The 24,570-nt window shown below is 36.7% G+C and overlaps 1 protein-coding gene across 4 annotated transcripts in view; it reads left to right on the top strand.

Annotated features, from left to right (window-relative positions):
* LOC143357258 (WD repeat-containing protein 47) overlaps nt 1-24,570 on the top strand; it is a 151,020-nt gene that overhangs the window by 117,176 nt on the left and 9,274 nt on the right. For all 4 annotated transcript variants that reach the window (XM_076793614.1, XM_076793611.1, XM_076793613.1 and 1 more), the window contains exon 7: nt 16,785-16,981. In XM_076793614.1, coding sequence (XP_076649729.1) covers nt 16,785-16,981 — 197 coding nt within the window. The remainder of the gene's footprint in view (nt 1-16,784; nt 16,982-24,570) is intronic.

A 24,570-nucleotide genomic window follows, 5' to 3' on the forward strand; every position in this document is an offset into this window, starting at 1 on the left:
AGGCTCATTTGACTGTCGGTTTTTAAGTAGCACATTGTGTGTGCGTCTCTATTTTTATCTTTACTTTATCTCGAATTATTTGTTGCGTGCTTGGTACAATATTTTAACTATACGATTTGAATTCTTCTAAACTTCTGTTTACCGTGAAGTTTACTTCTGTTAGCCAAAGTTTTATGAAGTGAGATATTAAAGGAGCAACTTAAGGAACTATTCTTTCCTGATACCATCATATTATAGTATTATAACTGTCAAGCCTTCAAAATTTAATTCTTTGTTCTTAACCTTTTTCTGCAGGACAGATAAACTTTATGTTTATTGTACGTTTATAGTTCCTTTACTGCTTAAATGTATCGATAAATAAATAGAAAAATAGAATTTTATGTCGATTTGAAGGAAATAAATAACGTATAAGTCCAATAATTTCCAATAATTTAAAGTTTTCACAAATTGAAAAATACATACGTATTAACAGTCTTACAAAATCTCTATGACTCAAATATTCATTCTTAAACTTGTCTATTAAAAAATTAAATAAAATGCCCTCTCTGTATTTCACAGCTGTTAGCTGTTTCTTAAACATCGAAGCCACAGTGACTTCTGTGTTGTATTAAGTATTTAACAGAATTTCATAGAACGAACCACAATCTACTGATACTATAACCATAATTATATATTTATGAGAGCCTGTTGTAAAACCCTTTTAATAATGTAGACTAAAACATACTAAAAACAAAAGTTTATATCCAAAAAAAAAAAAGGAAAGTGAGAGGAGTAATTACTTAATGGCAAGGAAATGGTACGGAGCCACGTACGAAGTGTTTAACAAAAAGTCAGTAAATTGCAACTTGACAGAAGAAAACGGTTAATATATCGCATAGTTACTCGGAATATAAATCGCGATTATTTTATAGGCCATTAAACGTGGTATTTTTTCGATGCAAATTAGGTAAATTCAATTTTATCGAACGCGCGCTTGGTTTCGATGTATTTTACGAGGCCGTTCCGCTATCCCGTCTTATATGCAAATCAACGAAAGCAACTTTTAATGGAAAGTGTTCCGTGAGTTACTCCAGTTTCACAGTTTCTGACTAATGATCGGCAAGTTCCGGACGTCTATTCACCTTTTGATCCATTACGCAGCTCTCGCGACGCGTACAAATGGTCCCAAGGTAAAACTCTTAGCACCTGTTGCAATTGGGAAACAGACGTATGACTCAGGGAAGCGGATAATCGATTTTCTCCACGCTTTGATAATCATCACGTGTGATTAAACTACTGTCTCGGACAATCTCGCGTCTTTAATCGAACGCTGTGATTGCGCGTGCCATTTTCCAATGCAATCAACGGGGACCTTATTTAACCCTAGTGGACATCTTCTAATAATGGAGACATATTTAGTTCAATTGGGTATTTTATAGTGATTGTAAAATTTTCCAAAGATTTCACTTTGTCTGCGAATCGGTCCCAATTTTTCCAAAATTGAACAACTCTTGCTAATAGCGCAGATAATCGATTCTCTTCTTCTCTCTTTGATGTAATCGTTGCTACGTGTGATTAATTGGCTTTCGAAAGTCTCGTATATTTAAAACTGTGACAACAAATGCAATTTTCTAATGCAGTCCGCAACAACCATGTGAAAACGTTCGTATAATCGATTTCAAATACATTCGAAATGGAACAAAATTTTAGTTTTATCCTCCGAAGTGTTTCTGGATTTTTAGGAAATTTCTGTTGCTTCTAACCCTTAATTTCGCGGACAGAAAGTGTTCCCAATTGCCGACCTCGAGTTAATCCACCGTGACCTCTTCGTTAAGAGGCAAAAAGAAAACCACTATAGGGAACAATGATCACCGTTCGCTTTCGATGAATTTAATTTACAATGTGTTTCTCCTTTAAATGCAGAGATACTCGTGCTTAAGGGGGGAGTCTTGTGTATTTACAATAAATGTTCGTGAACTTTATGATTTTTGTTTTGTTTAAATCCTGATTATATGAGACTAAGCCGATGTGGGGCTTGAAGGTTTAGGGTTTTAACGCACTACACATAATTTTTTTACTTCAGCCCTTATCGTTTATTGAGTAAATAAGCTCTTATCAATATCCTCCTCAATGACTTTCATCACTGGTGTGCAGTGTAGCTTCTGTCTCTGTCATTAGAAAGTAATAGATAAAAATTGTTCTTAAAGTTAGATAGTTTACGCTGCGATTGAACCTAATTTCAATAGAAAAGCGTGAAAATTACGAAAGCTGCAAGGTCTAAAAGAGAAATTTAACTTTTTTTTGCACATAAATTGGGTTTATATTGTCCAAAAATATGCTGTAAATAAAGAATAAAATGCAAATTGGGGTTCAATTCCCTAGGGAAATGTATAACAAAATGAATAAACTTTGGTTGACATAAATTGGTCAATTAGTTTCTTAGTTATCTTGCACATCAGTGAAAAATATGATTTCGAGAAAATTGCGTTTAAAGTTTTAAGAATGTTATTAATAATGTTCCGAGATAATTACTGCATAAAAGCTGACCTCAAAGTTTAGTCTGCAATTTCACGACCAAATATTAATATCATATTTCATATTTCTCTAATATACTTTTGATTTATGAAATACAATAAGAATTATCTATTTTTTGACCTAAATACATGAAACTCTCCCCTTAATGGTTTCCATTATTTCGAACTATAATATCGCAGTTATTTCTAGTGATTCATCATTGGCATACGCATGAACTAAAACGCCGTTGAAGAGCGTTGACCTTAATTACTTAAATATTCATTATGCGTTAAAGATTATTCTTAAATTATCATCGTATAACAAGGAGAAATTTCAGTATTAAATGAATCTTTAATAGGTGAGAATACTGGTTACTAAAGAGCGTGGTCGTCGGCAGAATTATTGTTATTAGTTAGCCCTATCTAACTTTAGATCGCTGCGTTTGATCTAGCGAACGCTGAGCTAGATCACTGTACATGTATTATCATTCCATCTACATTCCGAACAATTATGATTTCAAGTTTAATGCAATAGAAGTATTCTTATCTTTTTTTAAATACATGTTTGATTCAGTGTACAAGTGTACAGCGTTTTGCAGTCATTTAAATTATTTTTTGGAATTCATTATTTTGTGTTAAAGAATATTCATACTTTTAAGAAAGTATACGTATATTTCTCTTTATTGAGTTACAATATATTAAATAGAGAAATTGAATTGCACAATATGGTACTTCACATTAAAAGAAAAATAAGTTTCTTCAGCGTATTTCAAATTCTATACGAATTTGAAACAACCTTATATATTTTGTATTTTTATGGTTAAATAATTAAATTATACTACGAAACCATTACTTTGTGTCTTTTGTTTGCAAACGTATAGATCGTGCCTCAATATGCAATTAATTTTTACTTATTATGGTGGGACCACTGTAGTATACACTTTTCCATATATTTGGCATCGTTAATGTAGGGAGCTTATGATGATTTGAATTCGTCACTTCCCTGGGAGGATGAAAGATATTATTTAACATTTAGTCTGACTATAGACCACACTAACAAAAATGTACAGCTGAAGTAGTAAATTTTAAGTCTTGGCAAGCAAAGACTAAATAAACAATTTAAATAAAAAATGACTCGACATAATTAACATAGGCAGTTTATGATGATTTGAATTTGCCATTTCACTGGAAAGGATGATCCTACTATACCTTAGATTCATACTAATTAATATACATAGTTGAATTAAATTTTAATCCTCGGCAAAATTAAATTAAAAATTTACGTTTTCGATAGAGTCATTATCATACTGATTGCGGAGCCCCTTAGCTCAGACTTTTACTTGTTTACCGAGATCTGTCGAAACGAAAATTTGCGTCGCCAAATCGATAATTAAGATCGCGGACGCTTTCGAAAAAGAATTTTTCTGGTGAAAGTGAATCCGGGGTTGCGCAACCACGTGAGAGCGAACGGGGACGACCGCGTCGCAAAACATGGAAACAGTTTCGATATTATTTTGATATCGATCGATCGATCGAATGTCGAAAGTGGTACTGTTGCGGATAAAAGCGGTTGTTTCGGCCAGTAAGGCCCTTAATTAATCTCGTTCATTGGACGATTGCAACAGCTGGCAATCCCCGGTGTGAAATGCCTTTCTTCTTCCATAATTGGATAGAGAAAAGGAAAAGCAGGTTGCCTCCGTTGAGGATCGGGCCGAATAAAAATATATTCTTATCGAACAGTTCGACAGTTATTAATGTTATCCAAGTGATGCCATTAATCGCTGAAAAGAATGATTATGTAAAACGGTCGGCGTTTAGAATCACCAGTGAAGGTATAGCAGCTTTGTTGGAAAGGAGCGTAAGAAATATACACTTTTTTTCAGTCGCTGCTTACGTATTATATTTACGCAACTTATTATAGTCTCATTAAAGACATGCAACTGATAATTCTATGGGAATCTTTTTACGCGATTTCCTCTTTTTAATTGTATCTTTCGAATATCCTTTCACTCGGAATCAGCATGATGTAGATAAAAAGTGTTCGCAGACCCTTTTGAAAATAATTTTATTATTACTACTTTATTTGTCAAATACTTTATTTTGTATTTTCGAATATTGTTGAGTATATATTTATTATAAAGTATCTGTGATTGTGAATAAAACAGCATACGTCCACTTTTAAAAATTCTTTCAACCTTCGCCATTCAGTGGTATTCAAGCCTGATTATTAAAGAAATCAATTTTAACAGGTTTATTGCCAAATTATAAGCTCCAAAAAATCTAACAAAATCAAATTAATTTACTTAATAAAACTAAAACTGAATAGATAAAATTTGTCGTGATTATTCCTTGGGCTCTTCTGCATCCTTCAGTCTCAATAGAAACTAATTTTCGACAATATGTTACAGTAAAAATTCACTTAAAAATTTACTCAATAAAACTAAAACTGAATAGATTATATTTGTCATGATTATTCCTTGAACTCTTCTGCATTCTTCAGTCTCAATAGAAATTAATTTTCTTCGATATATTGCAGTAAAAATTCATTTCGAAATCTATTGGACATACAGTGCCATCCATATTGACTTATGTAGCACTTAAGATGTTAAATGCAAACAATTAAGAATCAATCACATGCTTTGGCAGTAAAAGTAAGGAAACTCGAAAGTTAATTGCATCAGCTCGCGGACGGTTCAATTCGCTCCGCAGATGTTCCTTCACCGTTAAAGCGTTTAAGATTACAGTATTATTTATGGTGATTGTAGATCATCGAATACGCGAGCGTACACGGATTGACACACAAGACTACTGAATACTGAGACCACTTAAGCTAGTGTGCGGTGTGCACATAAGTCGCGTATGTAACGTCTTGCGCCCGAGGATACTGTCGTCTGAACTATTACGTGATCGGTTTAAAGGCCGCCGGTCCTGAAAAATCCTGATTCGCGCGTGTGTTGAGCTTCGCGGTGAAAAGTGCGTTTCTGCACCGGTTGGATAGCTTGCGATAAGAACTCGTTCGCTGCAAGTGACCTCTCATAAAATTCCTCGGCCCGTAATGTCGCCCCCTTTTGCGCGTGCCACTCGAAAATGTATTTTCGCTCACTTAAGAACCCGTTCCCGGCCCTTCCGTATGAATTATCGCACCTCTTGCCAGCCAACGTTCCTCGGTTTTAGCAATTTCTGTCGCCCGACCGTGATAAATTCCGGTTCGAGGCAAAAGAAATTCATTTGCACTGCTCCCTTTGGTCACAGTTATCCTTTTACGCGTTTTGAAACTCGAGAAGCGTAGATTCCACCTTTATCCGACCACCGGGTTTCATTCGGCCCGTCCCTACAGTCTCAACACGGTAAAATTTAATATTTATGGTGTGACATATTTTCTAGTATTAAATTTATAGTGCTTGTGTCAATATCTCACACAATGAAATAAGAAATATTCATGCACGCAGCTGTTATTATTCTGTGCTTCTTCAATCTAGCTAGAGAGAACACCATAACCAATTTGATGTGTAGTGCATCGAGATTTGGCAGACGTTTTCGCAAACAGACCTCAGCCTCTCAATTTCTTGTATCGTTAGCAATTTCTTGATTGCAAGAGGGATGGACAAAAAACACATGAATCATATTCCACGATTTCGATTTATATTGAATTAGTTTCTACGATCAATTTGTCGAAAGAAATAGACAAGCCTAAGGTGATTTCTATTCGCGATCAACGAAGCGTTCAGTGCAGCATGTACTGTGCAATTTAGTGCATTTTTACTAAGACCTAAGGAAGTGTGTGTCTCCGATGTGACAGCCTAAGATTATTGTAATCCGTCAGACTTGTTTGAGACTGAGATAAAAAGAAGGCATTTCGAGTGACCAAGTTTTCTTCGAACGGGTGACAGCTGCTCTCCTTCGTTGATTGACATGAATCGATTCCAAGTATATACAATTTTTCTTTCCTTAATTATAGTTTCTGGTCTCTCGGATCGTTTCGGACATTCTTGTACTTTGAACGCCGAACAATTTTAACTCCAAAAATACCGTTTGTGCTCTTCTGTTCCAGTTTCTTTAACACTAGATTGCCGGAACGAGTCAATTTGACTCATTTACGATTTTATTGCTATATATATAGAAAAACTTAAATAATTCTTTTTTAAAACATATGTTGGTTTTTAATAGAATTATGGAGGTAGGTATCTGATCACCCTCATTATCATACAATACCAAGAATATTGTCAGAGGGAATCACTAACTGACCAGGTACCTTCTTTTTCATCCGACAATCTAGTGTTAAACAATTTTAACACCGACAATGTCATTTCGAAGTTTCAAAAAATTTGCACATCTTCCTACGTAGACAAATCATTTTATTTGTAAATTATCAATCTGGATAATTTCATGAATATTTCTATGTTTTGAAATTTAACATTATTTCACACTTTTTGTTCGCCAAACACAATTTCAGCACAACCAAGGTCCCTGAAATCGCAAAAACTTCAGTGTGCCAACACATTAGACATTCCGGACGTATTAATCGTGTCCCCCTTAGGGCAGTAATTTCTCGGCTCGCGGTGAGGATCCCGATACGTTAAATTTTTTCTAGAATCATTACCGAGGCGCGACGTTACTGAACATAATAAATTTAAACGGTGAAATTCGGTGCATGCGTTTCGAAAGTTCCGTCGTCCCGAACCACTCGGACGGGGTCCATAGCTCTCTTAAGCCGCGTCCACACTAACGTTTCCAACATCCCGAGAGGCTTGCCGATCGTTGAAAAAGTGTGCCGCAACCCAGATCCGACAACCATGCTTGATTTCACCGGGAATTGACTCGACGAACATCCTAATTCTATTCTCTTGGCGCTTCTTCCGCGTTCGAGGTGCTTCTATAGTGGACCGTGGATCGGTTGACCGTTGCCGATCGCCGATCTATAGGGGTTTATAGGGACAGAGAAAGGAGACGAGTCCGGTTCGACCGGTTCGCCGTCAAAAGTGAAAATCTCGGCGCCGAATTGCGTGGGCTCGTCGACCGATCTTGATCGTTCCAGTTTCGTGACGGCACTTTTCCGCCGGCGACGGATGTCGGAGGAAAGCTACGACCGATCGATATCGTCCATCGGGAAATTCCGATTCAGCGATTTCACTTCGAGAATTTGCGGCGACTCTACATTGTAATCTACTCGCAAATATTCGTCGATATCGTGCGGCGATAAATTTTGAGAAACGATTTTAACGATCTAATCGATTTCTAATGCGTTTTACTACTCTGGAATTTGGACTACTAGGATAAGGTACCCAATTACTGTCGGGGTGCCAATTACTGTGCCGATATTAATTATACTTCTCTTTAAAGCATAATGAATATTAAAAAAGAGATATATGACATATATCATTAACCGATTTTAATGAAAGAAATGTAATTTCTCTTTTCTAATATTTATTATGCTTTAAAAATAAATACAATTAACATAGGCACAGTAATTTGCACCACCCACAATAATTGGATCCCTCACCCAAAATTATTCGATCAAACAAATCAAATGTCTAAGGTTGCGGTTATTTAGTATGTATGTAATTTATAACGAACAATCTCTCGCGTATTATTGGACAGAGCTTATAGAAAGAACAAAAGAATCCAGTGGGTAGGTCAAGGATCTTTTAATCAGCAATTATTTTTCTTCGAGTCATGCGTCGCTGAACTCCTCCATGATGCTTGATCGAAGGCCTTCGTGTTTTCCGGTGGATTTCCAAACTTTTCGTGACACATTCTTTTGTGTACACAGAATCGTTTATTTCCTTCGTATCAGCTTCGATCACTTCTCATTAGTGCACTACAGACTTTTATCTATTTTCATAGGTTGTTAAACAAACCTTTATTACGCCAACTAAAATAGTTCCGATGGTAAAACTAGAGTGGAAACACCATTAATATTTTTTAAAATGAAGCGGTTTATTGTACTTGATACATTTGCAAATACTATTAATGAATAAACATTCACAGTCTATTTGTCGGGAATTTGCATTTAGAATTTTTTAGATGTGGGATTCGAGAAATTTTGTGCATCACAACTACTTTATACTGGAACGAAAAAACTCTTTGTACTCGAATGGCGATTGTGAGGCACCACTGCAAAGGTTTACCATGCCAAATTTTTAAATTTTGTTATGAGTGACAGTGGTACAATCACTCTTTCGTGTGTATAAAATATTTTATAAACAAACCCATATATATATAATCCCATATATACGATTTCTGGATTAGTTGAAATTTCTTGGTTTGAAAGTCAACGTAACATGGCTTCCATTAAAAAAAGTAATAATATCCAGGTATACTGGAATATTCTTCTTACAATTTCATTACACGAGAATGGAATAAAAAACATATGACACTTAAACATTGACCTAGTATTGTATTATGATACTAGACCTTATTCAATCGGGGTGGATTTAAACTAAAATCGAACTGTCAGCAGTACGATTATTCGATATTAAATAAAGAAAATCGTTGCAATTTAACCCGGTGAAAGTAGTCGACCGGATGCAATTAAATTCGTAAATATTCCCTAACAATTGTTACCAGCTTTTACTTGATTGACCGAAAATAAGAATCGCACGAACGCAATAGATAAGAGGGGCTCTCATAGAAAGTGATGCCAGACCGTGTCCAGTTTATCATCGAAAGTTGCAGAAAAAGAAATAGATTCGCTTGGAGTAATTTCGATGGAAAGCGAGAGCAACCGTTCGGTCGTGTTGCTCGCGGTTTGATCACTCCTTCGACATGAATTATTCATTGAAAACACGAACGGGCTGCAATTACTGTCTCGATTCGTATTTCTACACTGTGACAATCTCGTTGACGATCGAACATTCGCGAGTCGATCATCTGGGCTTGCTTAACCATCCCATCAACTAATTACTGGCTACTTTAAAAGGCAAATTTCAGGTTTTAATTCGACCATCTTCTTGTTTGCATCAACAGTGTCTCAATGCTTTGTCCAAAACGACTGCAAATCTTACTTGTATATTCAATTCATAATATGTGCAACAAATGACTGAATGCATGATTAGACCGCGGATCTTTATGCAAACTAAAAATTGTCTGTATAAATTTCTTTCTTGTGTAATAATTTTATTAAGTCGAAATACATTCTTCATTTATTTTCATCTTTCCACTGTTCCAAATTTCATCTAGTCATATTTCTGCCATAAACGCATAAAATCTGCGGTGTATACATAATATACCCGTTATTATAGTTCGTTTCTCTTAGACAAAAAGAGTGATGGCTAATTTATGAAATAATCAAGTATTTTAGGTTACCGTATAATAAATGCTTCAATTTAAGGAGACACAAATGAGCTAAAATTTCGCTTTCCTCGCTATTAGGTTCAGTAAACTAAAAAAAGTGTTTTATATTTCATCGGAATGTATAGTTGATGAATTCTCGGAGATTTTTGTACGCATAAAATTTCTGATTTGTACATTTAACGTAATGAATTGCATCGGCTACGTGTTTCGCAAATCAGATATTTTATGCCATAATACAGAAGAGCTTGCCGATATTTAGGGGTGCAAGCAATAAATCACACGGTGGTTCCTTTGGCGTCATTAATCTCTCGTGCGGCTTTTGCATGCGACGAGAAGACGATTATTATTCGTCGTGCATGCCGCACGAACTGTTATGAATGGAGGACGCGTCAGGCAATTACAACGCGTTATGGCAGCACCTCGGACAATGAAATTGTCCTCTTAATCCGCGGAACGTTTACTTTTGTAACGCGTGTCCTTGCCTGTTCCCCCGAGTCGTGCAATTATTCCTGACCGTGTTAGAATTTAACTCGCTTCCAATTTGTCTACAAGAAGTACGATCTGATAAACTCGGTGTACAATATCAATCAATCATTTTCCATCAATTATTCATTAGGAAAAGAGACTTCTGCGAAGCGTACATTTACTCTAAAATGTTAAGTATGGGCAACAGAGAAAATAATATTTCATGTCGATGTAGAATAAATTAGTAATATTCCAAGATTTTTATATCTCCATTTTAGCACAGATATACATTCAATATTACATTAAATAAAGCTGGTAATTTATATTCCTTGGATCATTGAGCACATGTCGATAACTTGCACACAATTTTGAAACTGCTATGAACTGTTATTTTCACTGTACACACGAGAAATAATCTTGTTCGTCATTATGAAAATCGACAATGCCGTAAAATTGCAAAAGGGTAATCAAAGAACACATTAAATTTCTGTGCCCAACAGTTTACGCAATAAAATTGCAAAATGAAGCAAGTAAGGTACAAAGTACCTAATCTTCGTGATATTATTACCTTCATTGTTTTCTCCCGTTTCCCGACAAGCGGTCCGACCTGTTAAATCATATTTCGCGGGCTGTAACTTTCAATAATTTGCAAGATTATATCGATTACGTCGATAATGCACATACAGGTTTAAAACCACTACTACGACCCCTAACTTGCTAAATTTTATTTTCACTACACGTTCGGTCAACAAGGTGCATGAGAAACAATCTTGTCCGTCATTACTAAAAATGAAAGTACTGTAAAATTGTAATGATCAAAGAATACGACATCCCATGTGGAACACCTTACGCAATAAATTTTCAAAACGAAGCAAGCAATGTACAAACTAATCTTCGTGCTATTGTTACCCTCATTGTTTTCTCTCGTTTCCCGGCAAACGGTCCGACCTGTTAAATCACTATTTCGCGGGCTGTAACTGTCAATAATTTGCGAGATTAGTGAGCCGTTGGAGAAACCAGGCTCCCGCTTGGTTCCTTCGAAATTTATGGTTCGTTCCCGGACGATTCTCTATCGAGTCGTTTCCGGTTCGTTAAATCGTCCGGAAGAAAGCCGCCGCGCCGGCTCGATGAAATTTCCACGAAGCTAAAAATCCTCGAGACGGATCGACGGATCGATTCCTTTCGGCGACCCCGTTCTCACTCATAAATCGTCTGGACGTTCCATCCTGAATCGTTTTGGCGGACTGTCGATTTCTTTTTCGCGAAACGGCTGTTGTAACTTCGCCTATTACCGGGACGCTGTTCATAATTCATAAGAGAGCAAACGAAGCAAACCGGTGCGGTGCGGTGGCACTATAACTCGATCGCCATAAATATCATTCCGGAATACGGAGTTCTACATTGCGTGAAAGTTCCGTCGTAATTCTAATTATTCAATGACCGTTGACATTTCAATACCCGCGAAATTCTTACCCGCGTATTATCAGCTAAATCAAATTTGATCAATTAACGCCCGCGGGTTAATGAGAGTGTTTACGTAAAATTCAAGTAAACACGTTTTCTTGTATTCTCTAATAATTTACAATTTCATGTTCGTTGACGTTGACGGATTATTTTCATTCATTTCTACCTGTGGAAACTCGAGTCATTTATTTACTGCGATGTACAAATTACCTTTTATTTCGAAATAAGAAAATCGCTATCCCCTCTTCTTCTTTTTCATCCGAAATACGACGAAATTCATCCGAAATACGCCTTGTATCAAAAGAAAACTGTAGTGAAATATCTACGTGGGTCAGAAATGACTCCGGCATAGGCCTAGAACTCGCAGGAGTCCGAGAGTTAATCATTTGGTCGTGGATTGGCGGTGTAATGACTAATTTTAATCATAAGGTCGGATTCTCTACATCTTTTTAATTTCCTATGGTTGTTTTCACTATTTTGAATTATGCTATGAATAGATCTTCCGTGTGGAACAGTTTGGATTATTTTATAAAAATATCAAGTTTATATTCAGCCAGATTTTTAGCAGGTTTTACCAAAATATATGCTCCAAGGAATAAATGTGTTAAATAAATTTCCGATAAATGCATTTTTACAATCACAATAATTGTAAAGTAAAGAATGTAGAACCCGTCATTTTTACGGGCCCGTATGTCTAGTGTTAAAATAGGTGTGCTGCGCGCGACATAGTGATAACAGTTAGACAGATTTATACGCATCGTGTAAATGGTCTCCCAATTGGCACATTCGATTGTTACGTGCCCATTCTTTCGATCTTGCCCGTTTCAATGTACCCTCGAGAACGATACAGTACGGTGAACACCGATGGAGAAACGGTGTTCGTGACTAAGCAACGATTCGTACTGTTTGTCGGGATCGGTCTACACCTGTCTCGTCCTAGATCTTTTGGATTTTTTCCACGTCAATCTCTCATTTCGATCGCGTCGCTCGAACAATCGTACGCTTAACCACGTCAGCCTTATGATCTTTATTTCGATACCTCGCTAATAATTCACTGGAAAAGGACCCTACGTCCATTCTCGTAGTTAAATTTTTCATTTCCACAATGGCAGTTTCATCGAACGAAAAACAAATTTCGATGTCCGCTGTTTCTAGAAACATTTTCAAAACGACAATAGCATGTCAGTCCACAATCTATTTACAATTATACAGTTTTAAATTTTTCATTTCCATAAGGAAAGTTTCAACAGACCAAAAATAATTAAATCACATATTTATTTCGTTGTGTTTCGAAGTCCACTGTTTCCCCGAAACATTTTCGAAATTGTAAGAGCATAAAGATCCACAGTCCAGTTACAATTATGCATTTTTCATCGAACTTTTCAGTGTTTATAGCATTACACTTTGGCGAATACAAAATGAATAATTTATATTTCTTTCAGATTCAGTTTCAAATCTTTATTACGACTTGGACTCGTTCGTAATTAGCATCGTAGTTTGCGTGCGAATAGAAATCGTATAATCAATTTTTTCACTAATGAAGAGTTCAAGATGTGATTATCGTGGATGAAACTGAATCTTTTATTAGATCGTGATTTTTATGGTTGTAACTGTTTCGTATCTACGTATAATTGTGAAAACTTGAAAGAAAAAATGACGAGGTTCTAATACAGATATTTCATTGATTGTAGAGCCTTTAAATGGTTACCGTTTGACGACTGTTCGCACGAAAATGATTTCGCAACATGAGTCAATGTCCAAACAGCCAGCTATCTAAATCATCGTCGTCGCAGGAAATCAGTTGTCCACCGTATTGCACAACGAAAATTATTAGTCGCATGCTATGCTGATGGACGCAAAACGGTCAGGCTAATCATCATTACGCGAAACACAATATCTTCCCGATCAATGACTCTTGAGAAGACAGTCGAGAGTAAGAGTAATTATAAATCATCGTTTTAAGAAAGCATAACTGTTTATTGGAGCAGGATCTATTTACTTGAATTTTATATCGCTAAATATATTATTTAGAGGTAACTAGACTAGAAGTGAGATATTCTACAGAAAACAGAATTCATTTTTATAACAATCAATTCAGTTTTACAATACTAAACCTGTCGTTCGAAATACTTTGTTTCTAACATCTTTAATATACAATCATCATAATTCATCTTTATTGAAATAATTCATCGTTATTCAGACTAAATAAAAAAGGTAATATAAGTAAATAATTGCGAGCTAAATATAGAGTCTTTCAATGAAAAGATACCGTGTTTTCTCGATATATGTCCACAACACCGGTCTAGCCAGGGACATATATCGGCCAGGAGACTATTCTTTGACCCAGGCCGAACGTAGAAAAGGACGGTTCTATACGGACGGTACATAGTTCTGAGACTTTTATCGGCTAGGCATTTGGGACATATATAGAGTAAACACTGTACTTAGAATCAGTCTCGTGCATACTCCAGTACTGGCAGAATTTAGATAAAAAGAAATCGTACTTCTAGTAACAAAATAATGAAATAATTGTTATTAAGATCTGTAAAACTCAAAAATACCAGCGAGTAACAGTCAGACTTCGGATTTGATATATTTATTAATCAAAATAAGTAGATCAAATACAAAACAGTGAAAACGCGTAGAGACTTTAAAAATACTGTATTATTTTTAACTCATTAAGAGCATTAAGAAAATAAATAAATGTCTGTGTAGCTTCTGTACGTTGCAACTAATGCAGTCAACGTTTTTTTTTTTTGCACAAAAGCCCGCAGTCTAGTAATAACAAATGGTCGCACTTCGAGCATCGAGAGCCGGCAACTTGAAGTTCTGATCGGAAAGAATAAAGTCACAGATTACTTTACCGTGAAATCGAGAAATTTGCTCTCGGTTCGCGGTTTGCCAAGCGGAGGTCGCCAACAACAGAACCCGACAGAACGTCCCCATTTGCTTTGCTAATTCCCTCGATCGAGATAATCGTGGCCGAAGAACTCGCGGGACTCGAAAGTAAAAGCGCAGCGAGGTGCGCGAAACGTTGCGCAAAACGAGCCGCGAACAAATTTCGGACGCCCCCGATTTCCAGTGGGAAATATTCAAAAAATAACTATTTATCTTGCCACAAAGCGACAAAATCCCTCCCAACTTCTTCCTGTCCGAAATCACGTCAGCATGGTATCGTTCAAATAAAAGAAAATCAAAATGACATGCAAATTAAACTAAAACCATATTTGTTCGACTAGGAATTATGCACAACCTGATTTAATTCAGCTTGGTTCCCATTCACCAAACATGATACTAAAAATATCAAATATTAATACTGAGGTCTCCTAAAACGATCTGTTGGATCGAGACTTCAGTTGAGTTTCATTTGATCACGAGTGAATCAGTTTCAAGCTGTTTTAAAAATTTTAATAATCGTGGAATAAAGAATTTGAAATGGATCATTATTGTCATTATGATTACTCTGTTAGTTTTGGTGTTAGCCGATTTTCCTGGGAACACATTTCTGAATTGAATTTATACAAAAATCCATTGCTGAGCTTAGAGAATGATGAGTTAAAAATAATAAATGCTATTACAAATCAAGTATGTCAAGGGGCCAATCCATCAAGTTTAAATTATCTTTACAATATCACTGCATTAATTGACACGGCCACTGCTCGTTGCATTGCCAAGCCCACGTACCATAAACGCAACCGTATTGTGAACGAGGTTTCGAACGTCAAATCGCCGCGAGCAGGAAGCCCCGCCGGGATTAGCATACAAATAAATTTTATGATTGTGTAGAAAAGAAGCGTTAGAAATCCTTTCAAGGTCTGACTTTCTAATTCCTCTCGAGTTTTCGTCGTTCGTTACGTTCGTTGGTTGTAATGCGCCGGTTTGCGCGCAAGCGAACTGGTTCGCAGTGAAATATGTCCTTAAGCTGTGTTACTATGATGACGTAGGGCACACACAAAGTACACACACAAGGGGTCGAAATAGACGTCACACGGGATTTAATGGCACGCGAGCCGGTTTCAAAGCGAAAAATTGGCAAAGGTTGCGTCTATCCGACCGAAGATTGCAGCAATTTCGTTTTTTCTTGATTAAACTCGTAACTTCGCCTTAGCATGGCAGAACATTAACTCACTATTAAAGAACACCTGCGTGTGAGTCGTACAGAAATTCGTTTCCCTCCAAATGGTATTATTTCACACTATAAATTTGAATAATTAAGAAACCACTTTATCTTCAGTCATCCATAAGGTGCCCGGTGCCTCGTTCACTAACAAAAAGTTTGCGATCATTTATAGTAATAACCAGACTGCGTACTTTATAGATTTATGATAAAGATACATTAGGGAAATACAAAACAGTAAAATCTTGAAACAAATTTAAAAATATCCTTATATTATTTTCAATATATTGAAAAAATTTCTCAAAAGAAGAAATAAATTTCTATTGAATCCCTGTTCCATACAATCGATGCAGAATATTTTTATTTTACACGAAAGATCGTAGTCTAATGACCACATTTTAAACGCAAGAAATTACAAAAATATTATAATCTACTATTGTATGGCAATAGTAACTGCAACTGTATAAAAACCCAAATATTCATTCATATTCTTTTGATTAGAAGAACGCCGTTTTAGAAAATTAAATATTAACAAAAATGATCATGTAATCCTAAATGTAGATTACTACTCAAGTTGGTCTCAAATTTGCCCTACCAAAATCATTAGCATAACTATCCAGTAATTAAAATAGGAATGTACATTAATATCTGGTATGGCAAGCGATCCATTTTTTCCTACAGAAAATTTTTATTTACCACAAAAATGTCTCGCGAAACATGAGCCATAGTTCAACCAGTAATGCCACATTCAAGAGTCATTAAGAGGCCGGCACGAATGACGCACATTCTCCGCCAGCGACATTTATGAGACGACTGGTCCACGTAGATCGTATCGGACCTCGATGCCTTCAATCGCGCCGCGCGCCGTCGTTAATCGCCAACAAACGTCAAACGATCACAATTAGTAGTGTGCCTAGTATCGTATAATAAACTGGTTGTTATTTTGTTTACAGCAAGAGCCGAAGCAGGAATTGGACGCCAGCAACGGCAGCAGCAACGGCGGAAGACCGAGATTCGTTCCTGTTACGGCGCTCGAAGATGTGCAAGCTGTCCGATGCGCAGAATTCCACCCCCATGGGAAACTTTATGCTGTGGGATCGAACTCGAAGACGCTCAGAATATGCTCGTATCCGAAACTCCATGATGTCAGGTAAATCGAGATTTATTTTAATGTTTATGGAAAATGATCGAATTGAAACTGTTAGTGCAAAGACCTGGTGAATCCAGCATTTGAAAATCGTACAATTCTTGCCCCATACCAAGAATATATCAGGAATGTAGAAAATGTATAATACAGTGTTTACTTTATATATGTCCCAAATGCCTAGCCGATAAAAGTCCCAGAACTATCCCCACTGCCGCGAGGTATACCCCGTGAGGGACCATGAACCGAGGCCTCTAAAGCTACGCTGTCCTTTTCTAGGTTCGGCGTGGAACAAAGAATAGTATCTCCTAGCCGATATATGTCCCTGACCTGACCCGTGTTTGTAGAAATATATCGAGTAAACACTGTACTTCAACAAGTAGAATTTCACTGCAAAATTTATTCGTCTGGTTTTTATATCAAGGTGCCACTTGACACTTGGTAATTACAAGTGCCACTTGTATAAGTTAACTATTGAAACAAGCTCTCAATTGAAATTGAAACTGCCTTTTTTAAAAAATGCTAAAAAGGTTCCTAAAGTTTTACCTAGGTGGGCTAAATTGTAAACTCTAAAATATTTGACGGGCTGAAAAAAAAAACAAAAAAGGTAGAAAGTTAGGAAAGATAATGGAAACATCTATACTAATTTTTTAACACAATTGCTCTTTTTATTACAAACTGTTTATTAACACATTTCAAAAATATAATTCGCGGGCCGCAATTTGGGAACCCCTGGTCTAGGATTAAGTGGAATCGGCAGGTTATAGACAGACAGCTTAGCTGACATTCGATTTTCTACAAAACAAAGTCTCGGACAAGAAAATTTTATTTTACATTTTCTACTTAGTTTTTCGTGTAGATTCGCCTACTTTCCAGCTGTGCTAATAAATTGAAAACGTTATCTACACGTAGGCATATTTAAAACAATTTGAATAGACTTTCGTGTAAATCAAATTGAACTGTGATTTCACTTATCGTCATCTTCCAATTACAACCCTTATTATAAATTGTAATAACATCATTGTATTTTATTGTACTATCATAAAACATTGATGAACATCAAATAATAATGTCCAGTAAACAATTAAGGCACATTCACTTGTATTTGTTAATTGTTTTACTGCATCCATTGCTTTTTGTTAATTGTTCCATATTTAATATTTTACTGCTTCTTCAGAACTCTATTCTCTCTTGTTACTGCCCATTTGATATTCTTTATTACCCTGTTCCTTTTTATTTAGTCTTTCATGTGAATACTTTTGACCAACTTTCTACCCAAGGCTATTCTCTCACAGGAGAATTCCTGTATTTCATTATATATTCATTGTTCACATTTATTGTAGTACTGATTCGAATAGTGTCTAGTAGATATTATTTACATATCTGTTCCGACAGTTTTTATTGCTCACGCTGTACTCAGCAATACTCTTCACCGTTACAATTTATCGTACATCCATTAGTCGACGTTCTTTCCATTCCATTTACCAACGTTTATTAACGAATAAAATCCGTTCCATATTTTGTGGATTATAATTCGTCCGATTCGCTCGTGTACTATTTATAATTTATAATTTCTCGACCATGTAACGCTGAAACAGTCTCCACGGCGCAGCGGCTTTCCGCGTTTTGATCTGGGTTATCCTGACGGAAACACATGAAAGCGTGTCTTAGCGTGGCTGGAAAGAGTTTTTAGCGATTCCCATCAGTGATCTGCGCGAAAGGAACTGCCAGAAAATTGTAGACTGTGCTCACGGTTTAATTCGATCACCGTGCGACGCGTGATAGATTGATTCCGGAACGATTGATAAATGTAACGATACCGGATTTCTACGCCTACTTTGTTAGATTCTAGAAATCAGTTCCACTTCAAAAGTCTTTCTTACTCTCTTCCAAAATTTCGTTTATTTTTGCGGATCGATATTTCGGTCAGAGGGGTGCACTCGCCCGTGACCACATTCGTGTGTTTTTTCATGGAATCGAAAATTGGAAACGGAGTATATAAAAAGAGTTAGATTTACTTTTAACAGAATGTTGAATGTCAACCCCAAAAATTCCTACAAAATCGTAGTTAAAATTTATCGTAATAGGTGTTGATGAGATTTCATTTTTTTTTTTAACTTGGTGCAAATATCTTTTGCCAATAAAGTCACCTCATGCCCGCTTATACCACCCGTTCGGAGACTCCCTATATTGTAAAAATGACATGAGTTTGTCCAGACTTTCAGCTATTTTTTGATATTATATGTGTTTGAATTAGAGGAAATTTATTCAGTCATTTACGAATGATTCCAGGCGAAATTTCGTCCATTCTTCACCAATGGTGTACTCGTCGAAGCAAAAGTTCTGTTAGCGTTTTTATTAGGAAGGATTGGTAGTGAATCGAGAAAGTATTGGCACGCTGCTGATCTATTTAATGACTGAAGATGTTGCACTGTCACGATACAAGAAAAACAATAGGAAGTTAAATTATGAATGTCATAAGATGCTGTAACACTGTTGTGGATGCAAGTAACAGGGAATGCATATTGCATTGCTATTTAGTTTCAGTGCATTGTTACGCATGTGTAAACATGTGTGCATATATTTATTTTATTGCGTTTATTATAATTAGACTGCGGATTTTGTGAATTCGTGGCTACAAGGAGTAAATTTAAAGCAATGCATAGAACAACAAAATTTAAGGACATCAGTGTATCAGTCCCAGCTTATCGAAATTATTATAGGAAAAATAAAATATCTATTTAGCTTTTGTTTTTTGCAATTGAGGCAAACCACTTTTATTTTGCATGAAGATCCACAGTCTAGAAGTTATAACTAACAGACAATTGGTGGAATTAAAATTTAAATAAAAATGGATGGAATATTAGCAAAAAATCTCTTGTGCAACTCTTGGGTTAAGGCTAAACTTTACTTCAGGAAACCAGAAATTTTTAACTTTTTTATGTAATCTTGTAGATTTTGGCGAGAAAATTCTGAGAATCCAAGTTTCAATCCTAGGAGATCAGTAGTTCGAAAGATATGCGTGTGTAAAGATGTGCGATTTTCAGCGTTTTTGACAGATAAGGGCGTCGCCATATTGGTATGTACTCTGATATCGTCCAATGAGCGGATCCGCGAGGTTAGTCGGGATTACCTGTCAAACGTAAGCCCTTACCTGTGAAAAGCTAACATTAATACTTGATTTTTCAGAATTTTCTCGCCAAAATCTGCAGGATTACATTAAAAAAGTTAAAAATTTCTGGTTTCCTGAGGTAAAGTTTAACCAGGGTTAATATTAATACCATGTCCATCGAAGATAAATAGTACGATAAATTATAACTAACTTGTTATATTACTTTTATGTACTTCACACATTAAATGATTCTAAAAGGTCGTGCCCAATTGGAAAATGAAACAGAAGCTGTTACATTTCAAAATAACAATTTCATTAATTTAAAAATGTTATGTTATCTTGCAATGAAAGTCTTGAGGTCTCTGAAAATCAGGCACGAACTTGTGTAATCATCCAATACATAGGTCTCACGCCTGTGGCCGGAAACAATTTTTACAAAATCAATGGAAAATTCGTCAGCTTATTTTCGACACCGTTACCTCGATCATTTCTCGGAGCTGACGCGCCGATGTCCTTCGGAGAAAGCTTTGGGTTCGTCGAATCGTCTGTTTTCTCACTTTGTTATTTCAGTTTCCCCTCGACGATACGATATGGAACTGTGCAAATATAAAGAAAGTTGATCGTACACCGCCTGGTTCTGTTGCGTGCTATCCGAATCTCGATTTTAATCGTCCCGCAATATATTCCATCAGAAACGCAACAGAACAGTTTCTACCACAGAATTTATTGGTCCTTTCCCACTGAATATCAGCTTTAAATATAACAGTCTCCGTTTAACACTACCGTTGATACCATAAGTATAACTTTTATGAACTTTCGCAGAGGAGACTGCGTAAACTGTACTTTTAGTTAAAAGAGCGTAAAAGACCGTGTGAATCATACCAAGAACACTTCGCCGTGGCACCGTGAGCGATAAAAATACGAACGGTTTACATAATTCGTCTCTTTTTCGCGTTTTCCAGAGCGAGGTGTTACGTTACGCGCTAAATTAATATTTACCACGGGGTGAAAGTCTCGGACCACGGCGCAACCGAGCGGATTTACAGATCAAGATTACGACAATTTTCGTTAAAATATATATATACTCGATTTGATTGCCGGTATAAAGCGAATCGTGACTTCGAGCCGTGGAACTTGTCGAAAACGCCAGGGAGGGGGAGGGGGTAAACAATACAAGAGTTTCGAGCGTTGCACGCCGGTACACAGCTCGTAAAAGTTTCTTTGACGCGCGCGAACTCCGCGTTTCCAATCGATGGAAAGATAATAACCGTTATACGATACGTAAATTTCAACTATTCGCTGCCGTAAAATCACAGGAAGTGACTTTTTTACGGCGTAATGCCGGGTTGCGTCAGCCTCGTCAAAGGCAAGGTTCCTGTAAACGCGCCCATTAAAATTCCGAGCGATCGCTCAATTATGCTCGCTGGGAACCGTTTAGCTTCTTTGTGTCCTGCGATCGAACCCCCAGAGCTGTTTAACCGCAAGCTTTAGAAACTCAATTTGCCGGAACAGTGTTTTCTCCGCATCACACACGGTGCTCGGAGAGACAGGAACTAACTGGACAAAATTATATTTTTATATTTCTCAGCTTTAGGTTTAATTCGGAAGAATTTGTATGACGCTTTCTAATGTATCGATTTATTAAACTAAGGAACAACATTATAGTAGCTTATTATTTATTAATTGTATTTCTTGCCTTTCGGCTCCTCAGCCGATGTGACCTCTCACATTCCAGTTACTTCTATCTACATTTGATTATCTTACAGCTAGCTTAACCTATTATTCTTCGCTTCTGTATGTACAATAGTTATCAATCTTAAATGGAAAAGCTTGTACATATTTAATTATGTCTGTCTTATTAGTGCCTTTTTATGCCTATTGCCCGTCTTCTTCGGTCTATATTCTCTTCCATTTCTTTTATTCTCTCTCTTCCTCTTTCTCGCGTAAAATTACAGCAACTTATGGAATTTTTATTATACAAAATTAAAATTATCGAACAACACAGGGTAAGGGACCCAATTACTGTGTCTATATTAATTATACTTATTACTTTAAATATTAAAAGAAGATATGTAACATATATATTAACTATTTTTAATGAAACAAATTTAATATCTCTTTTGTAATATTCATTACGCTTTAAAAATAAGTATAATTAATAGGTGCACAGTAATTGAGTCCCTTACCCTAGGAGCCGAATGGAGATGTCACTCTTTCCTTAAATTCTTTAAAATTAATAAAAATTGAATCTACCACTAGAACCGAGTAACTGTTCTAATATTCAAACAGTCATGTTTCCCTATTTAGTTCGGATAATTAAAGTACTACTGTACTCAAACAATTTTCTGCCGTTTCTATTGATGGATGTAGGAACTAGAAGTACACGAATGTAACTTGAAATGGTGTAGCGTACATGTGACAGTATAATAGTATGAACAAGCTTTAAGACTTAGTGTGTGATATCTGCGTCCAACGTTAACAGCCAGTGTTTTCGTCACAAAATACCATTTGCAGGAAATGCTGCTGCATCATTTCCTTTTAAAGAAAGGTACAGCTGAAAGTCATCTTGTAGAAGTTTATGGCGACGACGCATTATCCGAAAGAAGTTGTAGAGATTAGTTTCAGACATGGATTGTTGTGGTGCACCATAGAAGTTCCAAGACGAAGGATTAGAAGCATCGATGGTGGTCCATGTTAGACACTTAAAGAATTGTGAGAAACTGCTAATCATTATCGTGAATAATTAGTAAATTTAAGTCGAGCATTGAGAGGGTGTTTGTGAAATTTCCAATTTTTATAGACAAATTTTAAGAAAGTGGAATTAAATAGAATCCTATGTTTAATGGGAACAGCCAAAACAAATAAAAATCTTACTAAATTCTATCGCACTAAATATTCTAGAATTTTTTGAAAATTTTCATAAGCCATAATCGCGTAAAGATCCGCAGTCTAGAAGACATGACAAAGTGATTTTTCAGCATCACAATGCCAGACCACACATTGCAAAACCAGTTAAGTTAACGTTGGAACTGCTTGGGTGGGATGTCCTACCTCACCCGCCATATTTACCAGATATTGTCCCATCAAAGTACCAATTATTTTAATCAGTGCAGCATGGCATTTCCCAGCAATACGTCGGTACTTATGAGGATGAGAGGAATAAACTTATTACTTTAGAAACGGAAAAAGTTATAGCTAACAATGGATAATATTTTGAATAAAATGTTCTTTATTTTTCTATTCAAACGAAGTGCTAATATTTATCAAAAGAACCTAAGAATAACGATAAGACTGTGTATGTTTATGCAATTTGCAATTTTTGATATTTTAAGAAAGTTGAATCAAATCAAATTTTATTTTCAGTGGTAGTAGCATTCGCAGATCTGAAATAAATAAGAATCGTATTAGATCTTGTCAAATTTTGTAATCATTTTTCAAAAATTTTCAGGAGCCATAAATGCATAAAGATGCGCAATCTTTGCGATAAAGATGCGATGTCAGCGAACGACATCGATTTCTGTCGAGTGCGGAGCGCATCCACACGGTTCTCATGCGTCACTTTCCATCAGCCTCGTATTCCGCGTGGTTCCCAGGTCCGCGAGCTTGCGACTTGCCTTTAATTAACGGCAAAGAGCATGCCAGCGAGCAAAAGGGTCGCGGGCATAGCGTTTCGGCCGTGGAAACGAGGGAGAGGATCCCCGGCACGGTTTTAAGAGGCGAGGAGCCGCCGCTTTCACGCCGGCTGCTCCTATTTACGTCGATTCTAATTAGTCATGAGTTTTCCCAGCCTGATCCATCGGGGTATCATACGTACTGTTCGCCGATTAAGCCGCGCGGCGAACCCGAACAAAACAGGGCCTGCGTTCACTTTCTTCCGCGAAAACGCGCGCGCGTATCGCGTGCTCGAAATTATCAAGTCGGCCGCGATCACGAACGAATCTTCGATTGCTTCATTAGAATCCGGCGTTTCGCTTTCTCCCGATGAAAAACGGACGCGACCATACACCTAGAACAACGCCGGGTCGAGGAATAATGGGCGCCGATACGAGAGCCGTGTTTAAACAATTTGCTTGGCTGCGTAATTGCTACGAATTGCGCTCTGTTAGACCACTGATCTAATTTGATTCCTTGTTACGTGAAAGGTGGATATTATATCGCTCCGATGGAATCTTCGCCCCGAACGCCGCGCCGTCCTCTCCACGAAAAATAGGTCACTCGAGCGTGTTTCCGTTAACTTGGCATTCGTTAATTATGCCCGCATGTTCCTCTTTTTCGTTCCTAAAAGCAGCCAATTAATCTGTTTCGATCAAACAAGCGATTGTCCTACACACACAGCGCAACTTTACGTTATTTGGAGGTGCTAATTTGATATTATTTAAGAAAGTTGATCGTTCTTCAAAGCTGTTTACTGAGTGTAAAGCCAAATTGGCGATGCTTAATTATTTTTCAAGATAGATTACTATCATGCGGATTTTTACGCGAA

Source organism: Halictus rubicundus, chromosome 9, assembly GCF_050948215.1.
Source record: "Halictus rubicundus isolate RS-2024b chromosome 9, iyHalRubi1_principal, whole genome shotgun sequence".
In the NCBI taxonomy this organism is placed as follows: Eukaryota; Metazoa; Arthropoda; class Insecta; order Hymenoptera; family Halictidae; genus Halictus; species Halictus rubicundus.